Raw genomic sequence first — 16,479 nt, 5'->3', positions numbered from 1 at the left:
TGCAAGCTCAGAACTGATCCAGTATGTGAAGAGTGGATCTGGATCCAGTTGCAGCTCTGTACTTTCTCAGGGAGGACTGTTTCAGGCTGAAAGCATATTTTTTGAGTCAGACAAGCGTCTGAATATAAACCTCCCGCTTCTTGGTAACATCTGTGCCAGAAATAATATATTTCTGCACTGTTAAAAACCTCACAAATTGGAAGTGAAAGCCCATGAAAGATTTGGAGAATTACAGCACAGCCTTTCTCCACTTGCAAGGCAAGTTGGTCAGTGTGCCAGCACTGTTTGGGCAAATGGCTTTGCCAGCAAACAAGAATGTAATTATTCAAAAGTCATCTGATGGGGGGTGGGAAGAAATTAAAAACATTTGAAATGCCCTCATTTCACAGGATGTTGCTGTACTGAAAGGGACAGCCTCCAAAGGATGTTGAGGTTTATCCTCCCTACTGAAAATGCTCATTAATGCAAAGATTTTTTTCAAAAGGGCTAAAAAGGAATTCTCAAAAACATTTTGAACAGCAAGCACTGTGTCAGCATCCCTAGTTTTAGCCACCATTATTAGTTCCTGGAATTTACAGTTAAAATTATACAGATACATTCTTTAAAGATAAAAATTTCTAGTTGTTATTTTTAATTCCCACTGAGCACACTATTTTCTTTTTTTTTTTTAAATCCATGTGTAGTGTAAAGCACAGATTCAGCAGTGTGATGTTTATTAAACCCACATCACATGTATAAAATTCCTGTGGTTTCAGCTGATGGAGACAGTCTAACTGCCTGACAGAGTAGTGAGAGTGCTCAGGTTAATATCACAGGGTTTTAGGAGCAGCACAAAAATACTTGGGTGTCTCTTAAGGAATTTTCAACTGTTTTAGTTGTTTGGGGGAGACAAGCCCCCCAAAGGGAGCTGAAGTTCTCAGTCTGCTCAGGAAGGCTGAGCTCGGCTCTGGCATTGTGGGTGCTTGCTAAGGATGCCTTCTCCTCCTTGCACTCTAAAAGCAGGGTAGTGGTGCCAGTCTCCAAATGTTCTTTGGTGATAAAATGCCAGTTTTTATGAGTCCATGACTGGTCCTCTGCAGGATTACTGGTTACCAGTTACCCCCTGCCCCATCCCACACATCCAGCTCCATTCTGATCCGATTAAAACATCCTGCTTCCTTTCCAAGTACAAAGCTTCTGGATTTGTAGCTGCTGTACAAGTCAAGCACCTTTTGTGAAGTGGGCTTCTCTTTCTGGGTACAGGATCAGGCACTGTATTGCTAACGTAGTCTGTACTGTTGTATTTAAACAAAACTAAAGTATTAACCTCTAAAAATCGGCTGCTGCTCAGTGTTTGGCGATGTTTCTTAGTGTACATTTCTGTATTGACAATTGGTCCTCGTGCTGTGAGCTGCTGTGGGAGGGCTGGGGGACTTCTGATCTAGAATCTGACCACAACTGGGACTTCTCCATCCCTGTATGCACGGGATGAAGGGAAAGCTTTGATTCCTTGCTCTTCCAGAACAAGTGGCCAATTTGGTGGATGCCGAATTGCCAGTACTGAAAAGTGCCCAGAACCATCCAAATATTTCTGTTCGGTGCAAAAGTCATTCTTACTTCTCCGTGTATTTCTAAAGCCCCGTTTTTGCTGTACTGGAGAGCAGAATTTCCAGAAGGGAGGGATGTGCCTGGGAGGGATGCCGTGCTGTGGGAAGTGAAAGCAGAGGGGTTCCATGTGTCCCTTTTCCTCCCCCTCAGTCTGTAGTGTACTGCCACGGAGGGCGGATCGGGTTCTTCCAGGGGGACATCCGTCTCCTGTCCGACGACATGAAGGCCCTGCGTCCCACCATCTTCCCCGTCGTGCCGCGCCTGCTCAACAGGATGTACGACAAGGTGAGTCTATGGGGTGGGCTCTTCTTGGAGGAATGAAGTTTAATGTCCCTTCAGTACAGTACTTATGTGGAAGAATTCCCTTAGTCATGGAGTTTTCCCAAGCAGATTACACTATTTCTGCCTTCCTGCAAAGACATTCTCATGCTGTGTAAACGACACAGCTCCTCCATTCTGTAAGTCTGTATTATGATGATTTACACAGGCTCCAGACACAGCTGTGTGAATATGAAATCCCTCTCTTTTTGCCTCTTTCCCTGTTCTCACTGAGATTACCAGTGACATTTCTGGACACAACGGATTTGTTCATCACAGAAACATCAGTCAAACCTGGCTGCACAAGGACTTCTTGTGCCTTTCAACCACTTTTGCAACTTGAATTTCTCTTTCTGGTGGCAGCAGAAAATCAGTAACTTCAAAAAGCCTATGAGGATTTAGGCAGTGCAAATATGAGGGTGGCTTTTGGATTTAGAAATCCTTAAAACTGAGGTAAAGTTATTGCAAGGTATTTAAGACAGGCACGTCTGGTCATCAGGCTAAATCTGTTTGACGAGCTGGGAATATTTATTCCTCAGAAGACTTATCCTCTAAAGACAAGCTTAAGCACAAGCTACCGATTTAATTTTTCCCCAAGGTCAGGACTGTTGGGTCAGGGGGTCTGGTGCCTCATTAGAGGGATGGGCACTGAGGATTTCTTGTTTGTTGAGGTGTAGTTTGTGCAGGTGCCTGATTAAGCTTGGGTAAGTGCAGCCCCATCACAGCACCAGGCAGCACTGAGACCTGCTCCAGTGTTCACATTGCTCATTCCCTATTGTTTAAATTGCATGACTTCAGTGAATCCTATCATGGAAATCCTATAGAAATAGCAGCCCTCTCAGTCTAGTCAAAACCTGCACCACCATCCTGCCTTTTTTCCCCAAAGGAACAGCACGTACAGCAGGGAATGGAGCGGAACACGCCGCTCCTTCTCCCCCACTAACAAAGCCCGGGGTAGCCTTGTTCAGCTGTGCTGCAAATGCAGCTGTACCCCTGGCTGGGTGGCTGCAGTGGGCAGAACAGGTGCTGATGTGCTCTCTCACCCCATGCTCCTGCAGATCTTCAGCCAGGCTGACACATCCCTCAAGCGCTGGATCCTGGAATTTGCTGCCAGGCGGAAAAAGGCGGAAGTTCGAAATGGCATCATCAGGAATGACAGTTTGTGGGATAAACTTTTCTTTAATAAAATACAGGTGAGTGATTTAAGAAGTGAGTCTGAAGTCAAAGAACTGTTGTTTCTTCTAGCAGTGACTGGTTTTCTGCCAAGGGACATTTAGATATTAGGAAAAGTTTCCTCACAGGAAGGGTTTTCAAGCATTGAACACTGCCCAGGGCAGTGGTGGAGTCAACATCCCTGAAAGTGTTCAGAAAATGTGTGGATGTGGCACTTGAGGACATGGTTTAGTAGTGATGGTGCTGGGTTGACAGTTGGACAGTTGATCTCAGAGATCTTTTCCAACCTTAGCAATTCTATGATTCTGTGATTCCCTGAAGTCAGCGTGGTCCATGTGCCTGGTGATGAACTTTGGGCAATTGCTACTCACCAGCAAAGAGCAGACTGGAAAATTGAACAGAAGAAGGAAACATAACACAGTTTGTTGTTCCATGAAGTTTCCCCACGTGTTTTTATTTATGTTTTCATTTTTAAACACCAGGCACAACGTCAATATTTCAGTTCTCTTAGGGATAGCTTTCCAGAGGGGAATGGAGAAACACAAGGCAGACCAGGATGGCTTTTGCCACATCCCTCTTCAGCAGCACCAGGAAACCACTTATTTATGGAATAGTGCCAAAAGTCTTTTGCAGCTCTCAGATCTGTGCCCCTGCTCAGGCTCCATGGAGGGATGTGAAGCTGTGTGGAGGCACTTCCCTCTGCCAGGTGAAGTTGCCCAGAAGAAGGATCACGGCCTCTGACACCAGGGCAGCTGTCACCCCCTTTGTTGCTCGGGTGCTCTGCCTTGGGGGCACAGGACACCCACCCCAGGCTCTGCCCATGCCTGTGGTGAATGGTTGCTCCTCACTCATGCCCAGTGACAGGCAGGGAGAGGATTGTGTCAAATCTATTCCAGGAATGAAATTCAGGAAGGTCATGAAGATCAAAGAGATGTTGCTCCAAAGTTTCTCTACAGATAGGATTAGATTTAGGGTTGGGTTTCAATTGGGCATGTTCAAATCTGGTTTTTTTTCCTAGGAAAACAAGAATAAGGGTGTAAAGCAAAATGCACACAAGAGTCATAGTTTAGCAAGAGAGGAAAGAAATCAGAATGCCCTGCTGTGTGCCACACGTCTCAGTTAAAAAAAAAATATTAAATTGCCTTTAAACCAGGTCTTTTGGGCTCTGTACTACTCCAGGAGGCTCTGATTACTTCATTTTTTAATTGGATAACTAATATGGAGACACTCCACTTTATTTTTAACTAAAGAAACTGCCTGTACTTGTGGTCTGTGGATTAGTTGTCCTCAGTGTGCAAAGATAGCAGAGTTCACCCAGCCAGGAGCAAGCCAGGCTGCATATTGATGCAGGGGCTGGCGAGACAGGCAGGCTCAGTCAGCAGTTGTTTGCTTTTGTGCTGGGTTTTCTTTTTCACTTTTAGAATAAGGAAAAGGAAATGAAGGGGGAGGAGAAAGAAGTAAAATGGGACACAGGAATTGATGTAATACCCTCCAGAAATATTTGAAGGTCATCTGCCTTAAAAAAGGGACAGCATTATTTGAGAGGCAATTCATTAAAACCAGTGAGGTGTAAATAAGGAAAGAAAACTGGATGGGGGAAGAGTCTGCTTTTTCCCAGCAGTTCCCAGAGCCAGGTCTGCAGCCTGCCCAGGCACAGCAGCCACAGGAGCTGAGGCTGTGCAGCTTGTCCTGCCAGGGATCTGGGGACTCCTTCCTCTGCACACTGAATGGGGGTTTATCCCTGAGGAAAGCTTCAGAGCCAGTCTGTATTTCCACATCACAGAATCACAGAATCACAGAATGGTTTGGTTGGAAGAGATCTGGAAGATCATCTCATTCCAACCCCTGCCATGGGCAGGGAACCTTCCACGTCTGTCCTAGAGAGGGCACTTTGTGCAAGCTCTGTGTAAGCAACGCTCACCTTGCTGCTGGTTTTGCCATCTGTAGGAGCTTCTGATGCTTTTCTTTTGCTCCCAAACAGGCCAGTCTGGGGGGCTGTGTCCGCATGATAGTGACAGGAGCTGCCCCTGCCTCTCCCACTGTCCTGGGCTTCCTCCGCGCCGCCCTCGGATGCCAGGTGGGCTCGGGGGGCTCCTCGGGGCTGTTCATCCACTGCTAGTGAGAAAACATGGGATTTGAGAGAGGAGAGGGGTCAGACCCCCAGAACTGCATTTAGGGCAGCTGTGCCAGGATGGATCCAACAGCTGCAGCAGGGCTGGGGTGGCCACAGAGCCCTCGGGGGGGCTGTGGTGGGAGCAGCAGGGAAGAGCTGCCTTCACTGTGGGCACCTCCCAGAGAAACCCCAGAGGCTCATCTCACCTGCCTCTCAGTGCTGAACTGAGTGTGTGCAATTAAATGTGTCTGTGCTGGGAACATCAGTACATGAGTTTTATTCTCTGTTATACATGGAGAGAGATAATCTTCAGACATCAGTCTAACCCACTTAAGATGTCCACTGCATTATTTCTCTGTGATTAGGAAGCCCAGGGCAACTAAAAGGTCTCATTCAAGAGCCTAAAGTTAGGCAGGAAAAAAAATAAGAAGGCGTATTTTCAAAATGTCCCACAAAAATACCTTTTTTCCCCGCTAATAAATTCCTCTCATAGAGCAGCATATTTCTTGACTCAAAGGCTGAGTGTTTACCTTGTCTTCTCACTATTTTCAGCTCTACAGAGCCATGGTCATTTCCAGTCCTGGAAATGAAATGTTGTACCCAGTAGGAGCCAGGGCCAGTGTCCCTGTGGGAGATGTGCACCCGTGCATTGCAGCTGCAGGATCAGCTCCCAGGGCTGTGCCACAAGGCAGTGCTTGGGAGTTCAGCCCGTAATTGAGAAATTTTCTGTGCCCTTTTAAAGATACCCATCTCTTTGTCAGGTTTATGAAGGTTATGGCCAAACAGAATGCACAGCTGGATGCACCTTTACAACTCCAGGTGACTGGACATCAGGTAATGATTTTCTTGCACCATTCACAGAAATAAAAGAAATGCACATTTCTTTAGAAACCTCTGGACATCAAGGCCAGGTTGGACGGGGCTTGGAGAGACCTGGGCTAGGGGAAGGTGTTCCTGCCCATTACAGGGGGGCTGGAACAAGATGAGTTTTAAAATCCTTTCCAACCCAAACCATTCTGTGATATTTGAAAATAGGTTCTACATCTAAAGAGGAGGTTTGGGTATTTAGTCTTAATAGTGCAAAACCTTAATTGAGGAAATTATTTCTGCACACAGACACAGCTCCTGCAAGAACACCCAGTATATCTACAACTATGCTAGTAACTAATAATAAAATGCTAATTATTGTTTATAGGAGAGATGACAAGTGACTTGATAACTTTGATTTCCAGGTCATGTAGGAGCCCCTTTGCCCTGTAACTTAATCAGATTGAAGGATGTGGAAGAACTGAATTATTTTGCTTCCAAAGGAGAAGGAGAGGTAGCAAATCACATTTTTATATCAAATTCTCATTAGTTAACACTGTATGAAGTAGTTATGTAGTTATAGAAGCATTTGACCTTTTTAAGGTGCATGGTTGCTGATGTGTTACATATTACAATCAGGAAAGGAAAAAGGCAATTTAGCAACAGAGTAGCAAAGCATTAATTAAAAAGGAGCTGTGGCAGTACTTCCAGCCTGATTCCTTGAACAGTTAAGACTGAATTAATTAGTTCAGCTAAATAGAGCTGAATTGCTATGATTTCTACATTGCTGTTATTTCTATACTGCACAAAAATTCAACTTATTGAAATAACCTTGTTATTTTTAACTGCAAATTGAATGCAAATCAACTTCAAGCAAATCAGTTTTGTAAACCCTAGTTCATATTACCATTAGCTTGGAAAAAAATCCATAGGTATTTTTATAACCCAACCTATTTTAATTTCATGGAGCACAGCGATTAAAATATTTCAATTCTTGAGAGTTACTGCTTATAGCAGAGTAAGAAATTAATTTATCATCACCCCTGGCTCTTTTTCAGATCTGTGTGAAAGGACCCAATGTGTTCAAGGGTTACTTGAAAGATGAAGAGAAGACAACGGAGGCGCTGGACCAGGAGGGCTGGCTGCACACGGGAGACATTGGGAAATGGTTACCTGTGCGTACTGGTCACACACTGAGTTCTCATGGCCATTCTATTATCCCCTGTAAATTTTCAAGGACTGAACTATAATTTCCAAGCAGATTTATCTTTGCAAAGGGTTAAGTTTATATTTGGCAGGGTAAGCTCGATATGTCAGTGAAGTGTTTGAAAGCGCAACAGGCAGTGGAAAGCTCTGTTAAAGCCAGGCTGCTTGCTGGGTCTTGATGGTTAAATAACTTCTCTGGGAATTCTCATTTCTTTCTCCTGACAGAATGGGACTCTTAAAATTATTGACCGGAAGAAGCACATATTTAAACTTGCTCAGGGAGAATATATTGCACCGGAGAAGATAGAGAATATCTACATCCGCAGTGACCCTGTTGCCCAGATCTATGTCCATGGAGACAGCCTGCAGGTAAGAAACAAGTCTTCAGAAGACCTTACTTTTCTCTTTGTAGACAGAAGACGGGGAGCTGGGCATGAACGAGGGGAAAGTGTGAGTGGATCACACCACAGTGTGGTCTCCATCCTGCTCTGGAGCTGGCTGCCAGCCAGGCAGGAGCTGCGCTGCTGGTGTGACCCTGAGCAGCTTGGAGCAGGCTGTGGCCAAAGATCAAGCCTTTAAATTGGCTTTGGTGTCACCCTTCGGGTCTCTAATGCTGTCCTTTGCCACTGTGCCTGCAGTAAGGCAGGCCAAGACAAAGCCACTGCTGCCTTCCCACCACTGCCTGCTCATTCTGACCAACCCTGTCCCGTTTATTTGCACATTTATACACACATGGACAGCTTCTGAAACCATGCAATTCATCTCTGCATTCACTGCCCACAAACATGAGCTTTCCTTTGGCATCAGAGTTTGCCTGGGACTTGCAGGGCTGTGAACTGCAGGTATATAAATGACAGGGGCTATGTTCTGCTCTGGTATTAATGTTCAAGCACAACACAAACCCAACTGAGGGTGTTAAAATTGTTGCCAAATGCAGGAACAGTGACAGAGAACACTGAGAAAAAGGCACAGACATCAAAATATGCTCCACTGTGGCACGTTAGCAAATTACTGACATAATTAAACACAGAGTGATAAACACACAGAAATTCACTGGACTCGTGTATTCACTTGAATGTGGTTCAGCTTTTGCCTGCAACTCTCCTTCTCCTTCCCCTGCAGGCCTTCCTGGTGGGAATTGTGGTGCCCGATTCTGAAGTTATGCCAGGCTGGGCAAAGAAAAGAGGGTTTGATGGAACATATGCAGAACTCTGTAAAAATAAGGTTTGTATCTGCAGGGCAGACCCTTTTTTCACTGCAGCATTATGTGTGCACAATACTGTGTCTGAATAAGACCTGTCATGGGTCTTCTCTGTGACCGGTGACAGGACCTGAGGGAGCAGCATGAAGCTGTGTCAGGGGAGGTTTAGGTTGGATGTTGGGTAAAGGGTCTTCACCCAGGGGGTGGTTGGGCACTGAACAGGCTCCCCAGGACGTGGTTACAGCACCAAGGCTGACAGAGCTCAAGAAGTGTTGCTTGGACGGTGCTCTCAGGCACATGGTGGGATTCTTGGGGCTGTCCTGTGCAGGGCTGGGAGTTGGACTCAATGGTCCCTGTGAGTCCCTTCCACCCCAGGGCATTGTGTGATTCCATGATAAGGATCCCAGCCTTATTTACACGTGTTCTGTAATGCTGAGTAACTGCATTGGGTCACATCAATGAACCCTGATACCACTGAACCATCCCACTGGTGTCTGTGGGCAGTGATTCTGCAGCACAGTTTGGCAGATGGCTGAAGCACTGTAAATTAAACAGCTATGTCACATAGCTGGTTTGGCAATAGAACTTTACCTTTCATACCAAGGAGACAGATAATATCACCACACAAGTTATTTAATGTTTGTACTCTTCATTAATAGAATATTTGTTAGTTATGTATTAACTCTCAATAAAGCACTTGAACTTTACTCAGAAACATGTTTTTTGATGAATCATAGAATCAACAATGAATAAACAGTGAACAATAGGATGAACAATGAGCAATAATTGCATGCAAGGTTGACTCTGATAATTCATGAGGAATTTCTGTGTTTTAACCCAGGAACTGAAGCAAGCAATAATGGAAGACATGGTACGGCTGGGGAAGGAGAGTGGGCTCCACTCCTTTGAGCAGGTAAAATGAAACAATTAACACATCAGTCAGTGGGGTCAGACAGGTAATTTGTTTGTATGGAAGGGGAATTTGTCAGCATTTATTACTTGTTGCAGCTGCACGCGATGTTTTTAGAAAGAGCTTTATTGCTGGCAAGTTACACTTGTTCCTTTGGAAAAATGTATATGCCGTGATTCTGCCTCCCAGTCGTGCTTGAAGTTTGAATTAAAGTTTTGCATGAAAATTTTGGGTGCAGAGGTCAAAATCTAAGTCAGGGACATGGATAATCTCCAGACTGACAACCAGAGGTCAAGATAAACATCTGCAGGGGTCTGACTCTTCTGCCACTGAAAGCTCTGTTAGAAACTGGGTCACTAATTACCAGTCTTATACCTGACCTCAGAATGCTTCTGGTTTCTTTATTTTCAGTCTGGGCACTAATTCTTTCCGGGTGCTTCTATAAGTACTTCTGCAACAGAGCTACAAACACCTCAGGAGAGATCTGAAATCAGCTGTGGATTACACAGCATTAAAACCACAGCAAAATTATCCACCCCATTTTAAAACGTCAAAGGCTTATTTCTGTTAAAATAATGAACGTCTTAATTGTTACACATAATTAGCAAGGGCCCTTTTTCTTTTTTTTACACTGTTTCTGGGTGATAATTCTAATGAGTAATTCACCACATTGGAGTGGAGCAGAAGCATCGTTAAACATAACCCTTAAAGAATAACCCTGTTATTCTTCATTTCTCAGTTACCTATGCAAATGAAAGGATAGCCAAAAGAAATTAATTTTTAAAAATTCGATATAAAGCACAGTTTATAATGCTCATAATTGTCTGTGCTAGTAAGTCTGGTTTGCCTTTGCCATGGTTTTCACAGTATGAAATATTCTCAAGTAATCAATTCTACCAGGAGTTTGTGATTAATAAAGTATGAAGTAGTAGGAAAGCCTTGCCATCTTTCTAAGAGCTAGAATAAAATAATAATAGATTAGAATAAAAAATACATGTTTTAATTGTCAAAACTAAACAGCTTCAAAACTTCATCTCTCTTGCAGTATGTAATCTTAAAATCAAACTTTGAGTCAGATATTGTGGCTGATGTTCCTGTGGGATGGGATCCCCTCCTTATGTGGGATACTCTTTATCATCCCTGTCCTCATCTGCACTTGGATCTCTGTCTTGGAAATGACAACTCTGGCTTCTAAAACCATCAGCTTCCAGGCTCTGAAAGCTGGTGCAGCAAGTGGGGGGAGCATTAATAGCATGGATTCTGATTTCATGAAGGATGTCACGGGGGGAGGAATGGGAACAGAAAATGGATTTGCAGCCTATATATTCCTGCAACTCCCAGCCGAGCAAACTGCAAAGCAGTCTGACTTGGGGAATCACAAAAGCAGCAGATGGCTGGGGAATTTTGTCTTAAATCACTGGACTATGACCAGTCAGGCAGCAGTTGTCTGCTTTCTCCCACACCAGCAGGGGAAGGAAAAGCTCGCTCCCATCTGTGCTGCCAGGCTCCCCGCTGTGCTCGGAGCCACCGCCTCCAACAAGGGCAGCCTTGTGAATGCTGTTTGCACAGGCTGGGGGATTTTATATCGTTGTAATTAGCTAAAATCCTCTTCAAACATCATCATCATCATCATGCACACACTGCCTGCCTGCAAAGCTTCACGATAATTTTGCAAGACTGAATCAGTGCTGCTTACTCCTGCAGCGGGGTTAAGGTGGTGTTCCCTGGCACAGCTCCCTGTCCTTGCCCGCTCCCCCATTGCCCTTGGGCTGTGTGAACCTGCAGGGACGACATCCCATATGGTGCCACTGTCCCTCCTGTGCTGCCTCGCTGTCCTCTGGCCTTGGTTTCGTACAGAAAAGAGGTTTATGTGCTCATTTTCTTGGAGAGCTCCCTTCTGTGGGCAGGGGAGGGAAATCCTGGGGAAGAGTGCCCTGGACTCCAGGCGCCGCCGGAGGGAAGCACAGCATAAAAAGTTACACTTATCCAGTGTGGTGCCTGAGCCTTCACTATAAATGTGTCCCTTTTTTATTTTAGGTCAAAGCCATTTACATTCACTCTGATATGTTCTCGGTACAGAACGGTTTGTTGACACCAACGTTAAAGGCCAAGAGACCAGAACTAAGAGATTACTTCAAAAAGCAAATAGAAGAGCTATATTCAAGCATCTCCATCTGAAATCACAGGAAGGAGAATCTCCTGAGTAATGGACTTCATAGCAATATTAGAATAATACTGAAAAAGTACAGAGCCAGAATGACACTGCTGAAATGGATAAGCACCTGAATCTTATATTTGAGCCTTTCATTGTTCTAGGATTTCGCCATTAACCACATTTTTCCTTCTTTTTTCCATCAGGTGTGATACGATTTCTTTTTTACTCTATGCACAGGGTACTACTAAGAATTATGCTAAATTGCCACAAAATACAAAGACATTTCAATCTATGACAAATTATGGAAACTTATTAATAATTACAAACATTTCTAATTAAAATAGAGAAAGTTTCAGGTATGTCTGTTAATATTTGATTGTATATAACCTAATACATTAAAAACTAAAATTATAGATAATTCAATAATGTGGTCTACCTCAAACAATCAGTGATTGATGGTGAAAGTCTATTTTCTCTGATTTGGAACTTCAAGATGGATATTGGTTTATATATGAAGTGATAGTTTTTATATTTTCCAGAACATAAATGACATTGATTTGATTTAATCATTAATGACCTAACCAGAATAGAAATAGGAAGGAATCTCCTGCTATTTGTACTTAATAGACCTATTAGTATATTACATCTAAATGTTACCTTGAACTTGTAAGAACAGGGTAGGCAGCGATAGGATAGAGTTCCCTCTGTTTCCTTTTCATCCCAAGGCAGTTTATCCATGGCATGCTGATTCTGCACTCGGGCTCCTCCAGCCCAGTGCACTCATGGACATCTGCACTGCTCAAACTGAGAAGGTTGCAAAAGCATTGCTGGCTCTGAGGAGGCTTTTGGTGGGAGTTCCCGATAATCCACACGCTCCCAGTCCCCAATTTGTTACTTTACATGCTGCTAATCCTGCGTAGTCCAGCTGGACTAACTCCCTCTCGGAAACAGCGCTGAAGAAACGGAGCCCAGGGAATAAGCTGTGATTCTGGATGGGGCTTAGCACAATGATTGGGTTTGGGAAGAGGCCAGCCTAAGGCACAGCAGTGGAGGGCATCCTTTGTCTGGCCACGGAAGGGGAAGGAATACTGCTCCCAAAGGGCCATGGGGATGGTGAAAGGCTGTGTTAGCCATCCCTGTGCCAGGTGTCACGGGATGGCAGAATGCTGGATGTGGTGGCAGAAAGGCCTGCTGAGAAAACATCTCCATGTCCGGACGTCTGGGAGCATCAAGTCCCCCTGGCATCACTTCCAGTGGCCTCTCTGGGATAAGCAGCAAGTTGTCTGGATGAAACCTTAGATTTCTGTGGTCATCAGAAAGCAGAAAGGTCTCACAAGGAACAGGACCAGACTCTAGAGCTCTCTCCTGATACAAAGCACGGTACAAAACAATGAGAAAACTGTCATGTCAAGTCGCTTGAATACGTGGACTGTCGATGGCTTCTTTCTGCTAAACAGGATCCTAAATATCTGTGTGTCTTGTACTAGCTGCTGTTTGCTGCACCAGTGCATACTAGCATGGAGCTGTGCCTGCTAGGTCTTTGCTAGGACAGTGAAAGCACACTTATTTTTTTCTCTTAAACTGGAATTCGCTGTAGACTTTTGAAGCTAAAGGTTAAAATTTCTAATCTAAACGGTCTCTTATTTTCCCCCTGAAATTCCGATGCATGCTTCCAAATGAAATAAATCGAATTAATGGGTTCGTGTTACACGAAGACTGATTTATTGAAGTGATTTCAGAATAAAATGATACAAAGGAAACCGCAGCAGTAACATAATGACTCATAAAGAATGTGGCGATTTGATTTATCAGATGTGCAAGTGTTTGTCTGAATCCCTTTTTGCGCCCGATTCCTCATTTGATTCCAGTGCAATGACTCATATCAGTCCAAAGCAGCTACGAAATATCTGAGATCTGCTGGGATCACACATTCATTTTTCACCAATGTACGCAGCAAGAGCATCCCTGGGGAGTTTGGGTGCACCACGTCAGCAGAGCACAGGAATTACTGTGTCAAATTTGGCTCTTTAGGTCAAGTCAGAAAGGATTCTTATCTCGGCGGAGTCTAGTTCATCTCCTTTTTGTATCAGCCAAAAGACAGTCATTACATACACAAAGCTCCAAAGCAATGGAGAATTAGATTCAGTACAATTTCCTGTCTGTTTTAATGTGACAGGGTTTTAAAATAAAAAAACCCAAAGCCTAGTCATCCCTATAAGTAGAGAAAAGCTACTTTTTCACTGACCTTTTTCTACCATTTGAATTTAATTTACTTTTTTCCTAAGGTGATTGCAGGCTTTTCAGGACAACTAAACTCTGTGTAAGTATAAAAGATCCCACTATAAGTTTATTTACAGCTTAGGTGGCTGTTATTTTTACATATATAATGCTGAATAATCTATCTGTCTTCTTCTTTTGGCATTTGATGCAAAATGGCAGATGCACAAGAGCCAAAGAGATGAACACTGAAAGAATAAGAAATAAAAACACAGACTTGGCCACACTAGAATGATGAAAAATCTGGGAGAAATTGTGTTGTCACACCAGAAGTGTGAATACTTTCAGAACTTGTGAAAAGTTATATAAATAAACTAAAAGCTCTCTTTTATACTCTCTTGTGTAATCAGATTTTCCTCTGCAGGTCGCTCTCTCTTGCCATAATCATAACAGTGCTGTAAGAGATTAACACTTGAAAAGCAGACAGTGTAAGGCATGAGCTCAGCACAATCTTGCTTCTCCTCAAATTCCAGGAATATTTATTTTGCATTGAGCTTTCTTAAACTGAAACACTTCTTGTGACCACCAAGGAAAAATAATCCCTGGGGCTGTCCAATAACCAGTTGTTTGGTTTTTTGTTTTTTGTTTTTTGGTTTTTTTTCCCTCAAGATAACTAATTACAAAATTAGTTTCTATTATTCATCTTATTTAAAGAGCAGAGACTCTTTTTGCAGAGTACTGTGTTCTCAGACATGTTAAACAAGGGAGGTTCTTCCTGAGCCTGGTGCTATGCCTCTGGAATCACTGGAAGACTCTCATATTTAAAAACCAGAATAAAATACATTTTCCAGGAAGAGAATCTTGCTTAGTTATGTATTTTGTATGTTCTTTGCTCAATGTATTGCACAGAGAAAATACCATTCTGCCAAGATGCACCAAGTGTGAGCAGAAACCAGACCAGAGTCTTAACCCCATGTGGGCAGGAAACACATGGAATAATCTGTCCTGAAAGGCACATTTGCAGTTTAAAATGCTTGACGCACATCAGGTGAGAGAGAGGGTGAGTTTTTGTTGATAAAGTACTATTTTGCAATCTGTCCTCACTGTTAGTCAGCATCTGTCAGCATCAGTAAAGTCCAGTCTCGTTTTTGCCATGAATATGAAATTTCTCACGTATAACAAAATAATCTGACTTGATCTTCTGGAATTAAAAAATTAACTTGGAATTTTTTTTTTAATTTTATGTGTGTTAAAAGCACAAACTGCTGATCTATATGTAAATAAATGCTACAAGATGAATGTAAACTGGGAAAGAATATACTATTTTTGCATGGTAGTAGGTTACTTAAAGACCTCTTGATGCCTTACAGAGAATTTGGAAAAGCATTTTATTTAGAGGCAATTCTATTGGCATACTTTTTATTTTAGCTCACTTTGGTTTTCTCTGGGGGGAAAAAAATCAGAATTGGATCTTTGTTTCTTCTTGGAATTAACATTCTTCAGTACTTTGCACGTGGTGGTTTCTACATCACCTTTTCTCCTGTGAAATGGGGAAGCTTTTCAAAGAAGAGATCTAGATGCTTGTAGTCTGGGAGGGAAAAAGGTTTAGATCCCTGGAATTGCTCCAAAATGAAATGTTTTCTGAGGCATCTGGAACCCCTTTAAGCCCTTCATTTCAGCTTTTTGTTATGTATTTTAGCAAAGTAAAAGCAGTGAACAAATGAGGTATTTTGGTGAGTGTTGCTTATTCTATTTTCAACTGAAAGTGAAGGGGGTTAAAATATAACGTATACATTTGTGTAAAATAAATCTTAACTGTAATTAAAGATTTTTCAGTTTTGGTATATTAGCATGTATATCAAAGAATCATCTATGGAAACTTTTGTAAAGAACTAACTTTTCACCTTTCTCAAAAGTGCTCATGAGATTTTCTTGTGGACTGACATACAATAAAAGCTCTTTTTTAAAAGCTGTTGCTCCTCCAGCGACACTCTGTCCTCACCATGGTTATGGAGTTGTTCAGAACGCGTGCCTAGACTAAACATGTTGTAAAAATGAGAAATTATGTAAAATAAAATAATGACCAAAGGACTATTGGAACATGAGATTGATTGTAGCAATCTCCTACAAAAAAAAAATTGTTGCAAAGCTCTCTGAAGGTGCAGAAGTCTTTCTGTAATTCTTTTTTTTTTTTTAATTTTAAATCAGTAATAACATAGCCAAATGTATATGCTTGTTTAATATGAATTGACAATTGGGAATGCATAGTATTTTTTCAGACTATGTGTCTAAACCAATAAAGTTTCAAAACATTTGGGCTCTATTCTGGTTTTTGCGTGCACTTGCATCTCCTTTCGCTTGGAAATCCAGGGATGCCTGGAAGTGTCCAAGGCCGGGTTGGACGGGGCTTGGAGGCACCTGGGACAGTGGAAGGTTTGGAAGGTGGTGGAACTGGATGGGCTTTACGGTCCCTTCCAAGCCAAACCGTTCTGTGGTTCTGTGAGTTTGCTTCATTACATGAAACATTTGAGCTACGAGATCCCTCACAGCTGGAACATGGCAGTGAAGGGGGGATCACACACATGATTTATTTACTCCGTTTTCATACAGGGTTTTCTTGTAGAGGGTGGGGAGGCCCCGGCACAGGTTGCCCAGAGCAGCTGTGGCTGCCCCATCCCTGGCAGTGTCCCGGGCCAGGCTGGACGGGCTCGGATCATCCTGGCAGGGTCAGAAGGGTCCCGGGCCAGGCCGGACGGGCTCGGATCATCCTGACAGGGTCAGAAGGGTCCCGG

General features: G+C 43.2%; 1 protein-coding gene across 7 annotated transcripts in view; it reads left to right on the top strand.

The window, feature by feature from the left end:
- The window catches only part of ACSL6 (acyl-CoA synthetase long chain family member 6), a 53,983-nt gene extending 37,973 nt beyond the window's left edge, over window positions 1-16,010 (top strand). For all 7 annotated transcript variants that reach the window (XM_032702703.1, XM_032702705.1, XM_032702700.1 and 4 more), the window contains 10 exons: window positions 1,738-1,872; window positions 2,964-3,098; window positions 5,060-5,155; window positions 5,953-6,025; window positions 6,424-6,512; window positions 7,057-7,173; window positions 7,430-7,573; window positions 8,327-8,428; window positions 9,247-9,318; window positions 11,353-16,010. In XM_032702703.1, coding sequence (XP_032558594.1) covers window positions 1,738-1,872; window positions 2,964-3,098; window positions 5,060-5,155; window positions 5,953-6,025; window positions 6,424-6,512; window positions 7,057-7,173; window positions 7,430-7,573; window positions 8,327-8,428; window positions 9,247-9,318; window positions 11,353-11,493 — 1,104 coding nt within the window. In that variant the 3' untranslated portion in view covers window positions 11,494-16,010. The remainder of the gene's footprint in view (window positions 1-1,737; window positions 1,873-2,963; window positions 3,099-5,059; window positions 5,156-5,952; window positions 6,026-6,423; window positions 6,513-7,056; window positions 7,174-7,429; window positions 7,574-8,326; window positions 8,429-9,246; window positions 9,319-11,352) is intronic.
- Window positions 16,011-16,479: the final 469 nt, after the last annotated feature.

This window comes from Chiroxiphia lanceolata, chromosome 15 (genome assembly GCF_009829145.1).
Source record: "Chiroxiphia lanceolata isolate bChiLan1 chromosome 15, bChiLan1.pri, whole genome shotgun sequence".
Classification (NCBI taxonomy): Eukaryota; Metazoa; Chordata; class Aves; order Passeriformes; family Pipridae; genus Chiroxiphia; species Chiroxiphia lanceolata.
This window is presented reverse-complemented; position numbering and strand designations above follow the sequence as displayed.